The 16,251-nt window shown below is 33.1% G+C and overlaps 1 protein-coding gene across 6 annotated transcripts in view; it reads left to right on the top strand.

The window, feature by feature from the left end:
• The window catches only part of LOC129235199 (serine/threonine-protein kinase mig-15-like), a gene marked incomplete at its 5' end in the record, with an annotated part of 59,812 nt that overhangs the window by 26,244 nt on the left and 17,317 nt on the right, over window positions 1-16,251 (top strand). For 2 of the 6 annotated variants that reach the window (XM_054868899.1, XM_054868901.1), the window contains 4 exon segments: window positions 587-678; window positions 4,714-5,022; window positions 12,851-13,096; window positions 15,329-15,557. In XM_054868899.1, the coding sequence (XP_054724874.1) occupies window positions 587-678; window positions 4,714-5,022; window positions 12,851-13,096; window positions 15,329-15,557 (876 nt within the window). 6 annotated transcript variants of the gene reach the window in all.

Raw genomic sequence — 16,251 nt, forward strand, 5'->3', positions numbered from 1 at the left:
AGGGAAGCTTTATTCAAGACCTGTAGTAGAGACAGTTTTGAAGGAAGGGATGAAAATGCTGAACAGAGTGTCAAAAATTGTGATCTGCTTTCATTTTTAAATACTTATGAAAGAATGTAAATTAATATACTACTGTAAATGGTTAAATGTCGTCGAAATGTTGTTCAACTACTTGCTTTTCAGTAAGCATCAACCACCAATGCGGAAAAGATGCAGACACATGGGAAATATAGCCACTCATTTACACTTACTTCATTGTAGAAACAGTTGCACTACTTACATGTTTTGGTGATAGTTGTACAAAAGAACTGTAAATGAAGGTACTTTTCTGCCTTCAAACTCAGACCTACTTTCATAGCTTGGTTATGGTAGTGCGTAAGAATTGAGAATGAAGGCCATTTTTCTGCCTTGAAAAACAAAATTCTGTCTCCCTCTATATAAAAAAAAATGGATTAATTATTCTGCCTTTTAATTAAAACACTTGCAGGAAAGCAAATAGACACAATGATAATTAATGAATAAAGTATTGATAAATGGTTGTTGCACATCTGCAGTGTAAAGTTGTAGTTTCATTTATTTATTTCAGGTTCAACTCCAGTCAATCATGCTCCTCATCGGCCACTTCCTCCAACGCCTGATGAGGATGAAAATAATGACAGAACTCTTGTTTTAAGGAGAGTGAGTATTGAGCTTTTTTATTTGTAAAATGTATAATAATTTTTTTAAATTATGTAATTTATATACATTTCTTCTCTTGTGAAAAAAATGGAAGTGAATACACGAGGTGAGCACAAAGGATGGACCCAATTTAAAAAAAATCGTATATTCAAAACTACTGCACGTGCACATGTTACAACATGTGGTAGATAAATGTGAAGAGAAATGTACCATTTTTTTTCCAGTCACAATTGTTTGGATGTGTGAACCTTTCGTTACACATGACAAACGCTAAAATCTGTAATTTAGTTCATTTCACATGCTATGTGATTTCTTTTTATGGGGTAAGTTCAAGGACAATGTTTATCAACCACCAATACTGAAAATACTACAAAGAACACTTTTGTGCAGTGTTATGAGCCATTGACAGAGTGATCCTACAAAATGTATGGAATGAACTGGATTACAGATTGAACATTGTTGCATAACAAAAGGCTGCAACATTGAGCATTTGAAGTTGAACATTTTGCACAATGTGTTCACATATTGCTTATTTATGTAATTAAGCTTTATTGGATGAAAAACTTGGTATCACTTGTTCTAATATGTTGTGTAGTTTTGAAAATATTATTTTTTGAAATCTGGTTCATCAGTTATGCTCACCCAGAGCTTGGGGTTTCAAATTGTTGGCCAGTAAATTAGCCAAATTTCAAAAGTATTAACCGAGTTGGAAAAGTCTTAGACAAAAACAAATTTTAATAAATTCCTTTCCATAAAAAACTTTAATCAGAGTGTTGATTATAATTTTGAAAAATATAAAATGCAAACTCCTAATATTTTAAAGATAAAGCATATGCTTAAATTTAAGCAGACACTAATCTGGTTTTTTTTTTTTTGGAATTTTTAATAATCTTTTGACATAATTTTAAGAATTGAAAAGAATGTTTTAATTTTCCTATGAACATTTAAAAGAATTTTCTGGTCGCCAGTACTTTTGCTAAATCCAAGCTCTGTACAACCTTGTTTATCCAGACTAATTGAGACTAACGGCAATCCGGATGATCAAAAATCTGAATAATCCAAGTGGTATAGTTAATAGTCAAAGCAAATCTTTAAATAAGTTTACTGTCAATTACGACAAAAAAAAAAAAATAAATAAATAACTCCAACGCCATAAAGTTACATAGAATTGAAAAAAGACATTTAAAAATATCAAAATAATTTTTCGCATAATTTCTAGTCAGATTTGGTTCATTATCTTCTGGTCCAAACACATGTTTTTCAATAAAACAAAGTCAATCTAACACTTTATCATGATTGTTAAGCCGCAATGGTGTTTGTTAGATTACCAAAATTTGCTGAAAAATTGATGCAGGAGCTGTGATTTAATCAAAATAAAAAACAAATGTTCGATGAACTTGTAGTTATGTTTTGCAAATTTAACCTGGATCAACAAGAGCTGGATAAACAAGGTTCTAGTGTATGTTTTGCTTAGTTTACCATTTTATCTCATTTGGCGCTCGGTGGCAAATGCTTAGCACAGGCCCTGCTCAGCCTGTATTTATTCAAATTTTTAAACCGGCTAAAAATGAATTAAAATATTATGTGTTTCATGACTTGCAAAATTATTTTTACATGAGATAGAATTTCAAACACTTTGCATGTAGCTATTGCAGTGGAGATAAGTCTAAAGTTCTAGTTGAATCCATTCACATGATTGCTGCTGAATGTTATTCAACTTGGTAAAAACCTTGATCACTGGCAACCTCGTAAATAGGGTCATTTCCAAAATTTTAAAAGTTTTTTTTTTCTGAAAGGGCATGCTTAAAAACATAGGATCTGACCATTTTTTAAATAATAATTTAAGTTTGATATTTTTGAAAAATTACTTAAATCGGTGAGCTTTCATTGTTTACATTTCTTGGGGAAGAAAACACAAATGATGAAATGTCAATCTGTGTTGCCACTCACAGAGCTAAATATTTAATTCGCATCTTTACTCTCGTGTATTGGCAATGATATGGTTGATAGCAAGCGTAGAGCGCAATTTTAATTCGCTGCTTGATTATCATAACGTGGAAACGTATTAGAAAGATGGGGCAAAGTGCATCATTTGTGACGTCATAAAGACCACGCCTTGTTTGAAAAATCAGACATATTGAAAAATTAACTAAAAAAAAAAACTGTTGGGAAAATGAAAGTATTTTCTGGGCCCATGTTATTTTTTTTTGCTCATTCTATCCATTGCAATGACTAAAGTAGTACTTTTGACTGAAGGAAACTACCCCATTGTAGCTCTTTCTGGAAAAAATGACCTCTTGAAAAAAAGAGTAATAAAAAGTTCTAAATGTTATAAAATGTACCTTGTATGTTCAAATCCATCTCTTCAAATCAATTAAATTAATGTTGTAAAATGTTAAATTATTAATTTAGGGCTTTGCTATCATTTTAGTGCTCTCATGATTAATTTTACTTATTCGTCATTGAGTATAAACGATTTTTAGGACTTTTTGGTAACTTAATCTGAAAATTAGTCAGAGAGTGCACAGAAATTTTGGGGCCCATCAAAAATGAATTACAAAGCCCCCTCCATATTGTTTACCCCTATATGTCACACCTCATTTTTAAAATATTGGGCCCCCTTCAGGCCTGGGCCAACTGGTGTCCCCACCCCCACCTCGTGCATGCCCCTGAAATTAGTGCATCCTGTCATAAAAGCATAATCTCATAAAAGCATAATCACACTAAATGTTTGTTCATATTTATGTGTTGTACAGTAGACCCTCGTTTTACCCGGGTTCATTTTACGAGGTTTAAGGATTGACACCTTTATTTTATTTTACGCGGATGAGTTTCAGTTTTATGCGGATGTAGCAATGCAAACAGATAAAATTGTCCTTTCATTCAAAACCCAAACTCCCTAAGATTGCAGATTTTGCGTAATCAACTGCATTTTGGCGTGCTAATAATTGAGCTTGGGCCACTGGAGACATTTTATGCGATTGGTTCCAGAGCTCTTTCCAGAAGTAAAGTTATTAAACTCACACAGTTCAGGACTTCTATAAGAAAAGCTTTTAGGAGTGACAAAGGAAGCCAAAACCAACGAGGATACTGAGGTCGGTGACGCACAACGAAAAACATTCACATTGAAAATTTGTGAGCCATTCCTAGACAATAGAAATGATCTTTCTGATTTGTTAGTGAAGGAAGATTCTATCATGGAAATGACGCAAGTGATCATGGATGCGTTGATGCTCCTCAAAGAATTAGAGAAAAATTCTCAGTGACTGCCAAAAGACTATCTTAGCCAGCTCCTCTTTATAAACAGAACACAATATTAATTTATGTTTTCTTTATGCATGTTGTGCATAAAAGTTGATATAAGTACACATTAAACTTATTACACAATTAGTCATCGCTAGAATGAGGTATTTTGTTGTCTGCGGAACCAAACCCCTATTTTAACACTAGTATTAGGTCTCAATTTACCCGGTTTCGCTTTATGCGGCATTTCCATAGAACGTAACCCCCGCATAAAACGAGGGTCTACTGTATTACTTTCTTTTCTCAATATCTAAAGCTCAGACTGTAGATTCCATACTTTCCGAGTTTTGGGGGAAGTACACAGTTAAAATCTGTTGTAGAAAGAGTGGGAAAATCTGTTGAAAATTATGACCTTTGCCAAAAACTACCATATTGCAACTCTACCGCCACCCCCCCCCCCTTTGCAAAGACTTATTCATCATCTTTGTACTTTGTATCACAAATTCAGACTGAACACCACATATTTTACATCATGTGTTTACAAACCTTATGTGGGCCTTCAATACAAGGCCTTTCTGGTTTTTTATTTTAATCAATACCTCCTATTTTCATTTTCAGCCTTTAGTAACTTTTTATAAATTATTTTCAAAGTTGCTTCATTCTGAGGTTTTCATTTATAGCACAATTATGTTTTCTATATCTTTTCTTTTTTAATTTTATTGCTTAAAATAAGTTAATTTTATTCTGGAAGAGTTTATTTTATCTCTTGTAAACATGACCAAATTATTACAGAACCACTCAAATAGACAAGAACACAACAGACGAACAAGAGGTGAAAATGAGAACCTAGTAAAGTGCCAAGATAAGGCTAAAGAACGCCAAAGTAGTAATTTAGAAAAAAATCAACGTAGACGTGATTCTGGTCCTATTGAAAGAACTGATGCCAATAAAACAAAAAATGAGCAAAGGCATCGCTCATCGTCTTCACCATTACATAAAGCAACATCTTCACCTTTCCCTTTAGCTACCTCAACTCCCAATCAAAACGGCGAATCTAATCATAAAAAAGAACGAAACAATAATTCTAGGCATGACTCCAAGGTTAGTTTAAAGTACACAATTCTTATGTTTGTTTATTTATTTTCATTTATTTCTTTCTTTTATACTTTTTCTTATTATTTATCATTATTTTCAGTATTATTAACACTTTTGCTATGCATAATTGTTTGTCTATTTTTGTTTTCTTGAAGGTATGAGGAATGTTTTAAAGTAAATACCATTTTCAAATAAAAAAAAATACAAGTATAAATGAAACAAAGAAATTTATTGCACAAAAATCTACCACCCTTGCGCTATTTTTCGACATTGCTCCCGAGATTTTTTAAGCATTTGTCAGAGCATGATACAAGTTTTTCTATACCTATTTGTGGAAAGTTGCCGCCTGTATATTCAGCCATGAGGACTTACAGGGCCTTGGCTAGGACGTTTGTGAAATTCTTCGGACTGCCTCGACCTGGCTTGCGGCAACTTTCATTTGTTTTGGCATTTGGGTTGATGGCACAACATCAATGATGAGCTCGGAGAACATATTACCCCATGGTTGTCTACACAGGCTGCAACTTTCTACGAATAGGTACACAAAATCCTGTACCATGCTATGAAATATGCTTGGAAAATCATGGGACAATGTCGAAAAATAGGGTAAGGGTGGTAAATGTTTGTGCAATAAATTTCTTCGCTCTATCTGTACTTGTTTTTTTTTTTTTAATTTCAAAACGGTACTTACTTTAAAAACCTGCCTCATATGTTATTTATTTTTTCAAATTATCTTTTTGGCATCGTTAAATTCTTGTTTTAGGTTTTTTATTTGTGTTTCAAAATATGATGTTTTCATATTTTCCCCTAACTTACCTTCTGAAATATAATTCCAATTACAAATTTTGTATGACGCTTACCTGCTTTTAAATTTTATTATTTGTCCTTTACAAATACCAAATACAAAGTATAATTAAAATAGAAGCTCATGCCCATTCCTGTAGAATGAAACTGTATCAAGTTAATGAAAACTAGGGAAAGTGTTGTATTCCAGTGGATTCCGAGACATTATGACATTTTCGGAAATGAGCAGGCAGGTCAACTTGCTAAAACTGGATCTCTTATGACCCAACCAAATTCTCCTCTGCCTCTACGTAGCATTAAACAAGTTGTTTATAACGAACTAAAATATAACCCTCAGTTCATTGTCTTGGTCTGTTGGAATGGCTTGTTTTTGTGTTATCACTAGGTATGACTCGTTGGAAAACATCTGCATAGAATTGGAGGAAAGATTCCCCTGTTGGTCCTCTGTCGTCAGGGTAAGGTGGACAGTAATCATCTCAGGAACTACTCCTTCATTTTAAAGTTTTTAAACAACCCTTAATGATGCTATATTTTTTTAACATCTTTACACTTCTTCATCTTGTCAATAAATGGCAGTAATGTAGGATCATTATTGTTTTATGAAAAGCGATATTCAACACTATTTGTTGAAAGTTATGCTTCTTATTTCTAAAGTACTTAGACCTTAATATAAAGTACATTCAACATAATTTCAGTATCTAAGGATTGTATGTTTAAACTGTATCTCTGAGCATCCTCACCTCCAGGACTATACGACTGCTGTATAGCAAATGTTTGAATTGATTTTCGTGTGCTTGTTAAAATATTCTGGAAATAAGGGGGAACCTGCGTTTCTACCTTTGCAGAATTGCTGGTTATTAAGTTTCATGTTTTAAAAATCAACATTATCAGCTAATTTTCTACCTCATAAAGTCTCCAGTATTAATAAGATTTTTTTTAAAATATAGACTTGTAAGTATCTCTTCAATTCTTTGATTCAAAAACTAGATACTTATGCTATCTTGCTGCAACAGAAAATGTTCCAATTATAATTATAGGTAATGAAATTGCTCCGTCAGTTTTCGATTTATTGTCGATGGATTAAATATCCGTTTTCTTAAGAAATCCATTAAAATTTTCATAATGATAGAATTATTGCAAGGTTGTTTAAAATCAACTTATTATTGCAACAAACAAATATCGCTTGGCTTGCATTCAGTGCTGTAGCTGGGAAAATATTTGTGGAAACACACCTTGTTTAGGGTAAATGTCAGGATTGACAACAAATCATCATTAGGCACAGAAAGGTCAGTTTGGTTTATGTATGCCAACTTTGATTTAAAAAGTTGGCATTTACTTAAAAAAAATCTTTTAAAAATAATTAACATTAGGATTACATTATTTTTACAATAATTAATCAAATATTGCAAGTAATAGCATTCTCATGGGCGGATTTATGGGGGGGCGGAGGGGGGCAATGCCCCCCCAGTTTTGGGAGGACTTTATGTAGTTACAACACATCTTCCAAAAATTTAAAAAAAATCATTATTTTTTTTGTTTTTGAACAGTTTAGAAGAGCATGGGTGGGTTTATGGGGGGGGGGGGGCAAAGGGGGCAATGCCCCCAGTTTTGGGAAGAGTTTATATAGTAACAACTTATCTTCCAAAATCTTATAACAAAAAAAGATCATGATTTTTTCTTTTTTGAATAGTTCAATGAAAATGAAGAGAATAGCGAATGTCCTTTTCTGAAGGGAGAAAAGAAAAAGAAAAAAAAACGAACATTAAATACAAATAGTACAGCTGTCACTGGGGTACTGAAAATTGGTCTAAATTCACTATTTTGGACTGAAAACCATTTGGTCAAGTATATGAATGAAAATATAGGCTAAACGAGCTATGCATTCAGCTGCAACACTTATAATAATTGACTTTTGGGACCCTCCCTTCCCCCTCCCCAATTTGCTCTAACAGAACGATCTACTCGTTACGATTTGTTTTCTCTCTTTTCAGAATGTTTATTTTCAATTTGCGTGATTTCAAAAACTAGATGTTTTGGGTTGTTACAGACGAAAGATTTTGAAGAACCTTCTGGATTCACACGTTCAAATGAAATTGGCTGATTTGAAATGCTATTATAAAAGAAGTACATAGCTAAAAGGTTTTTGTACAGCAAAATACTATCAAATGTAACAGTTAACACCATACTCAATGAATGTATGTAACAATGAAACAAAAAACTGGAAAAATTGTCCAACCATTAAACAAACAGAACGTAAAATAACTAAATCAAAACTAAATTTCTGATTTTCCAGAATCATACATTGTAAGGAAAACATCTGAATAAAAGAAAAAGTGAGGGAGATATATTTCCGGCACGAAAGTTTTGCACAATTCATGTAAGATCGCATTATTCCCTGATGAAATGTTTTTATAACTGTGTTTTCTTTATTTTTTAAAGGAAAAAATTTGTATATATGAAATTAATAGTTAGAAATGTACTTCATGCGCTTAAAAAATTTTCGGCTTGTCTTTTTTTTTTTGAGAAAGAAAAGTAAATACAGTGAAACCTCCGAATAGCGGACAGTCAAGGGACTAGAAGTTTTGTCCGTTATTGGAAGGTGTCCGCTATTAGGAGGAACTACTTAATTTACCTTTTTCAAAATGGGCTGTTGTTCCCTTTGTAGAACACAATCGAAACAATTGCGAAAGGTTTACTACATTTTACGTCAAGTGTAATTAATCTGTTTTTTCTTAATAAATTTATACTGACAGCACACACTTGTCTTAAAAAGCATTTAATCAATTAAAGCAATCAGTTAAAACAGTTTGACATCTCTTTTTTGCATTACCAACGGCGGCGATTCGGCGGAGCAACCCCCCCCCCCTCCTCCTCACACACTTTTTATGGTTAATTTATTTATTTTATCTCGAGTATCACTATTGCATGATTGACAGTTGGCAATATGACCTTGAATATGGGCAAATCTTTTTCATGTCTAAAAATTAAACAACCCAACGAAACCACGGCGCCATAAAGCCGACTACTACCGGCGCCGGTCTGCTCAATTGCATCTCCCGTGAGCCCCAGTTAGAAAAAGCGCCCAGTTTCCTCTTTTTTATCTTAACTTTTGAATAGTTATTGTGTATAAAATTCATTAAAATCTTAAGAAAAACGTACGTTAATTGTTAGACTGACATCAGTTTTCACTTATCTGCTTCAATACTCTCAAAACTAGCCGTTACAAAATTATGACTTATTTTTCTTTTTCATTTTTTGCTGCCCGCAAAAAGTACCATGCCTTTTAGTTTTTTTTTCTGCCCCCAACTTTTAAGCCCCAATCACTGCCTCTGCCAATTACCATCCATTTAATTCCAAGAAACAGTGATAAGGAAATGACGGGGGGGGGGGGGGAATATCAGTTGTGGAGGATGAAAAGCTTTGAAAGGCATGCAGTTACTAAGATATTCTGTGAAAAGAAAAAAATCCGGAAGAACTACGATTGCAAGGAAACTTTTTTGTGAAATAACTGTCCGTTATTCGGAGTGTCCGTTATTCAGAGTGAATTACATAGAATGGCCTATATTGAGGGATTGGGACTTGCAAAAATGTCCGTTAATTAGAGGTGTCCGTTATTCGGGAGTGTCCGTTAAGGGAGGTTTCACTGTACTATCGCAGACTGAATAAATTTCAGTTATCTGAACGTTCTGATTAATTGAATCTTTTTACTTAGAGGGAAAGTACCATTTTCCTTACTTTCTAAATACTGTTTAAAAATTATGGTAAGTCATAATCATCTAAGTCTAAATGAGACAGTTATTGTCATCATTGAAATCTGAGTAACTCAGTCATCAAAAGTTTTGGAAAAGTTTGCTGAAATTTGATAAAAACCGATAAAAACTTTACACAGATTTGTAAAACCATAAAAATCCTTTAACTGTAAAAACTGACGAATATTCGTTCAAATTATAAAAAATCTACAGGTAAGAGTGAATTACGTGCAGGGCCGGATTTGTCTATAAGATAAACAAGCTATAGCTTAGGGCCCCTGCTTTGAAGTGGGCCCCTAACTCCCAAAAAATTGTGATTCGTTCCTTAAAAAAATGGAAAGTGCTTGAAAAACTAATTTCATTTTCAAGTACTTGAAAACTTTGAATATTTGGAAACGTGTGGCTACAAACCTTAAATTTTAAAATTTCTAACAAATTGTAGGGGGAGGAATGCCAAAATGTGTCAAATTCAGCTACTTGTTACATCCTGCATCAAAAACGTAAAAATCATGGTTCTCGCGTTTGTAACATATTACTTGAAATAAATTTTTGTGACTCACATGCTTCATATCTTGCTATTTATTTAATCCCTAATGCAGAATTTTGGAAATTCTTTTGTATTGATTGCTTTTATCTTACTTTTACTGCATATTGTTAATCTGTTTAGCCCGGGGAAAAAATGATACACCACCCCTATTTCTTTTCGTTTTCTGCACTACTTATAATTAAAAAAAAGTTGTAATGAGAAATTAAAGTTTTTTTTTTCTCTTAAACATAAAAAAGCCGTTTCTTACAAAGTTTGAAGAGGATTTTCGCCCCTTCTTCTTTGTCACATTTTCCATAAATCAAATTTTGGAGAGGGAGCGAATTGAAGAGACCATGTTCACAACACACACAAACTACAGTCGGACCTCCATATATCGAAGTAGCAAATTGCCGAAAAAAAATCGATATACAGAAATTTCGATGTATGGAAACGATCTTATTTTATCATAAAAGTATCCTAAAACATTAAAATTAAAGCTAATTTTCGTCAATGAAACCCATTTTATAATTTATACGAGTATCGGATTAAATTAAAGTTAATGATTAAAAAATTAACAGAAATTACATTTTTACGCCAAACATTCATCTTCATATTCTTCGGCAATTCAACTTGATCGCAACATTAGGGGATTTTCGTTTTAACAATGTGATCGAGAGAAAAGTAAAAAATCAATCTACTTAACTTGAATGTTTTTTACTGAAGATAAGAAGACTAGAAATGATAATCAACAAACAAAAGGGATAATTTGAAACTGATTTTACAGTGTTACTGGTTACAGCTAAGATTTGAAATAAACTTAAGGGAATTTAAGAACTTCAGAACGGAACAACAACTAACTACACAGCCCTCAAACCCAGGTTTTTTATGAGTTCCGTAGCAACCTTAAGTAAACGTAATTTTCTCATCTAACCTTCATTTTTCATGAGACAAACAGTTTAAAGTGGAAAAAAAAAATCTACGAATATCTCGAAAATATTTCGATATATAGAGATTTTTTCGATATATAGAAACAATTTTTCTATGCAATGAACATGGAAATTTGCTGGGATTTCGATATATAGAAAATTTTGATATGTGGAAGTTTGATATATGGAAGTTCGACTGTAATTTATTTTTCTACTCACAATATACATGATGGGCAGCAAAGTTGCTCTTTTTCCCGAATAGCGGTCAAAATATATGCCATAAAGTTATCCCGCTAATCGGTCAAGAGGTTTTTTGCAGTCATGCCTTCATGACTGTCTATAGCCATATAACCCAGGCGTTCTCATGCAACTGCGCTGTAGGCAATCGCGGAAAGCCCCATTACGCAATTATGGAGATCCCAAGTTATTAATCTTGGGATCCCTGTCAAGTGTTACGCAATGTAACAGCGTGGAGCATATAATTTCTTACAAAGTTTGAACAATACTGTACAACTGTATATAATCTACTACTCAATTTCAGAGACTGGAAAGTGCAAATTATTGATAGGTTCTAAGATCCCTGAAAAGAATTGGTGCAGTATAGCCTACCAGGGCTCTTGAACCAAAAACCCAATCTAACCAACCAAACCTTGAAAATAATTAGACAAATCTTTAAAACTCCTAAAGCAAAGTGTGCTTCAATTTTATTTCTTATCAAGTGTATAAATTAAGAATTGTTCAAATGGGTAGTATGTTACTCTCTTGATACCTATTCTCTAAATCTGTGCACCATTTCTTTACAAGCATTAACTTGCATCACAAAGCACATTTAAAGTGTAAAACTTAAAAAAAAAAGCCTATTATTTCCAATTAACCTTTATAAGACTTCAAGATGCAGAATTTTATATCCATTTTATATAATTTCCGGACCCCCAAAATTGGAGATATTCTATATCCCACTTAAAAGTTAGCCCTGCGTCACTCTCTCAATACCAGCCCCCTCTCTTTTAAGGTCAATTCAAAAAGGACACCATGATTACACACTGTAATGAAAACGACACATAAAAAAGTAAAGAATGGCCTGATACATCACAGAAAACAGAGAAAAACATGGGAGAGGGGTGGGGAGGGCAATTAAAAATGTTGCTCAAAAAAAAAAAAAAAAAAATCCTGCCCCCCCAGGAACTCAGTCCTAAATCCGCCTATGAGCATTCTCCCAACCCCCCCCCTCGATAGAGCCCTGCTTGAAGTAATGTAGTCCTGGGAAAAGGATGCTTAATGACATATTTTTGAAATTAAAAAGACAATGACACCAAAAAAGGTAAGTTAATGTGTCAAAATTTAAGAAATGTGTGAATATGCTGTTCCCCGGCTTTTGCTAAAGTGCCCCTTAGACGAAAGCAAATTTGATTTTTTATTATTTTTTTAAGATTGATGATGGCTGATTATAGATAAGTTGCAGAGGATGAATAATATTTTATTATTGATTTCTGTAACAAGAGTTATTAATTTGGTTGTATATTATGATTATGAGTGTATGAGTGACCTATGTCTTAATGTTTTTAGATGTATTATAAGTGAATTCAAATATGTAGCAGCTAAACCATGTAAATATTATGTGAATAATACAATTCTGAAAGCCATTTATGCTTGTTGAATCTCAGATATGTTCTGCATAATGTTGTGATTTAGTTGTAACTGTTCTTTAGTTGCTATAGCTCAAATGCTCATTTTTAGTTCAGCACTTCATTTTGTTATGGCAGACTGAAAAGAATGAGTAGCTCTGCCTCTCAAGCTAAATTTGTTTTTTCTTTACATATTTTAAAAAGTTGAAAAACTTTTATCAGAGTGACAAAGACAGGAATGACAGGAGTGCATCTACTGGAGGTTCTGATCGTGGGCCCATGCAGCGCATGGAATCATCCCAGAGCTCTCCCGGCAATATCGGAATGGCAGCGACCCGCTCGATGGGTGTCCTGCCCGATCTCTTGCAGCAGCATGCGTCTAACACATCTGGAAATCAATCATCTCCGCAGCATAGGCTACAAGACTCCACCATATCTGATGAGGTTGGAGTAGGTTCTTATTCTTCTTTTCACTTTTACTTGTGCAATGATGCAAAACTGAATGTTTTTTTAAACATTTGTGGCATTCCTTTAAAAAAAATGGTTTGTAATTATATTTTTTTTTTAAATTCAAATTTTAAGTAGAGACCTTTTATTGTTTTCATTGTTTATTTGATATAAAAGGCAATGGTAGCTTTTATTCATATAAAATATGCAATACAGTATAGGGACACTTTTCAATATTTATTTGTTATAAATACAGTAACTTCAATAACTCGACTACCTCAGTGATTCAACATTTATTTTTCCTATGGTTAACTTGACACACATTTGCAGAAACTCCTATAAGTCAACATCCAATTGCTATTGTAGTCCCATTTTACTACCAACATTTTTTCATATCAACCTCTTCTCAGAATTTTACACTGTGGTTTCTTGATCAATTTTTTTCTAGAAAGCTCTTTTGGAGAATTCCATCCTTTATCCAGGGTTATCAGACACCACACTCACTTTTTTTTTAAACAATTATTGTGTTTTACCCATAAATAATAAAATAACTCAAGCTCCTTGAGTTATGTACAATATATACACTATGTCTGCTCATACGCACGCACGCATGCACACACACACACATATATATAAAATAAGCAAACAAAATTTCAAATATTAAACAAATTATATAAAAATAATGATGATAAAAAGGAAAATTGCAAATAGCTATTAAATAGGAAAAGATAAAGTATGAATCCAGAGCTCATCAGCCATGGAGGATTCATTAATTATGGTCAAAAGCCCAAAAATTTAACTATGAACTATAAGAAAATGTTTAAGCTCCAGTACATGCAATATAGAGTAACATTGGGCAAATGCACCACTTGCTAAACTATAAACAATAAACAAGAGCTCAAACCTAAAACTAAAAGCAAGGGGCCTAAAACTAAAAGCCTCGACTAATTAGGAAAACAAGTTCCGATAATTAGCGAAATCCCCTGCTTTTAGTTTTAGGTTTGAGCTCTTGTTTATTGTTTATAGTTTAGCAAGTGGTGCATTTGCCCAATGTTACTCTATATTGCATGTACTGGAGCTTAAACATTCTCTTTTAGTTCATAGTTAAATTTTTGGTCTTTTGACCATAATTAATGAATCCTCCATGGCTGATGAGCTTTGGATTCATACTTTACCTTTTCCTATTTAATAGCTATTTGCAATTTTCCTTTTTATCATCATTATTTTTATGTAATTTGTTTATAATTTGAAATTTTGTTTGCTTATTTTATATTTACTTGGCTTTTTAGTTTTGTTGCGTTGCGCATCTATGGACTTTTGGTGTGGTCTTTTCAATATTTTTCACTTTTTATATATATATATATATATATATATATATATATATATATATATATAATATGGAGGAGGACACATAGGGGGTCACGGGTTGTTTAGTTGCCGAAAAAAGGGATCATGACGTGAAAAAGGTTGGGAACCACTGCTTTAGTGGGTCAATAAAATGAGTACCAAGCATGCTTAGGAACTAAACCTGGGGGATCCATGTTCGGCTGATTACCTAACTGAAACATCTGCCTTGCACCCCAGAGTCCTCAGCAAAAAAAGCAGGGGCAGTGACAGAAATGACTTTTTGAGGGAGCACTAGAGAGTAAAAAAGGGCTCCCCTCTTATAATATTCTCAGTACAAAAGCTCTCATGCGATTCTTTTTAAATGTTTTTTTTAAACCATCAATTCCTCAAATCCAATTTATCTACTTTAAAGTACAGAATTATTATGGACTTAGTTATGGCGAATGATGCAGACAATAAATATCTTTCCCAGCATTTTAAGCCAATTAAATACTAAACCCTATGCATAACTTCGCCCAAATCTTATACTAATGAGCAGAATTAGAAAAATTGTTAAAATGATTATAAAATAAACCAATAGCCTCATGTTCAGTTTTAATGAGTTATAGCTATTTTTTCCCATGGGAGAAAGTATTATAATGTTGAGAGGGGGTATGTTATTTGTAATATGATAAAAAATAAATTCAAAAGTATTTAATGGAATAAGTTAAATTAATTTTATCCTTTTGGGGGAGACCCATGCCCCCTATGACCCCAATAAAATCTACTACTGACCCCATGCACAATAGTGCCACTAAGTTTAGATACTTTATGTAATGCTTATCTTCATTTAAATATAGTATTCAATTTGAAGCATATATTTTTTAAATATTTGTAATTTGATCTCAGTACAGGCAAGCTGTTGGAAAAGCTCCCCCTCAACTACAACACAAACAACGATCTTTTCTTACCTTTGGCTTCGGTGCTGGTGGTACTGGTCCTTCTCCATCTCCAAGGAGAGAGAGCCATGTCAATGTGAATGTCACACCCACCTCTCATGAGTCTTCAGCTGATACGCCAGAAATCAGGAAGTACAAGAAGAGGTTCAATTCGGAGATTTTGTGTGCCGCTCTATGGGGTGTGTACTTTTATTTCAAGGCGTTAAATTTTTATTGCAAATTTATAGATGTAAACAAACATGCCTTCTATCACATGGTTCATTCGTTCCGTGTAGTATCGAAACCGTGTTGTACGAGACTTTTTGAAAAATAAATTTTTAACTTATTTTTTACACTAATTAATCATGTACCTAGTAAAAATTATGTCAATATGTATCGTGTTGTATAAAAACCATGTTTTGTGTTACATCAAAACCATGTTATACAAGACTTAGAAATAGTGTGAATCAAAGTATATGTACCGTGTTATATCAAAACCAAGTTTCATAAAAACAAAGTAAAATCTTATTAGAGTCATTATCAAACATTAACAGAATGTATTAAACAAAAATGAAATTCCATCTTTTTTTAACATCTTTCATGTTATATCAAAACCATGAAGTATTAAATTCAAGTTTCATACCATGTAATATCGAAACTGTGTTATAATAATCGCAAATTTGGTACCGTGTAATATCCAAACCATGTTGTACAAGTACCGTGTTATACCAGGGATGCCTGTATTTGTCATACACATTGGCAATGGAAATTGTTTCTTGTTTTAATATGTAATAAAGCATCTCAATCAGTATGATAACTCTGTTTTAAACAGTAGTTGTGTACAAATAAATTGTGCACCTTTATGGAATAAGATGGAATGTTAAAATTACACAG

Source organism: Uloborus diversus, chromosome 2 (assembly GCF_026930045.1).
Source record: "Uloborus diversus isolate 005 chromosome 2, Udiv.v.3.1, whole genome shotgun sequence".
Lineage (NCBI taxonomy): Eukaryota > Metazoa > Arthropoda > Arachnida > Araneae > Uloboridae > Uloborus > Uloborus diversus.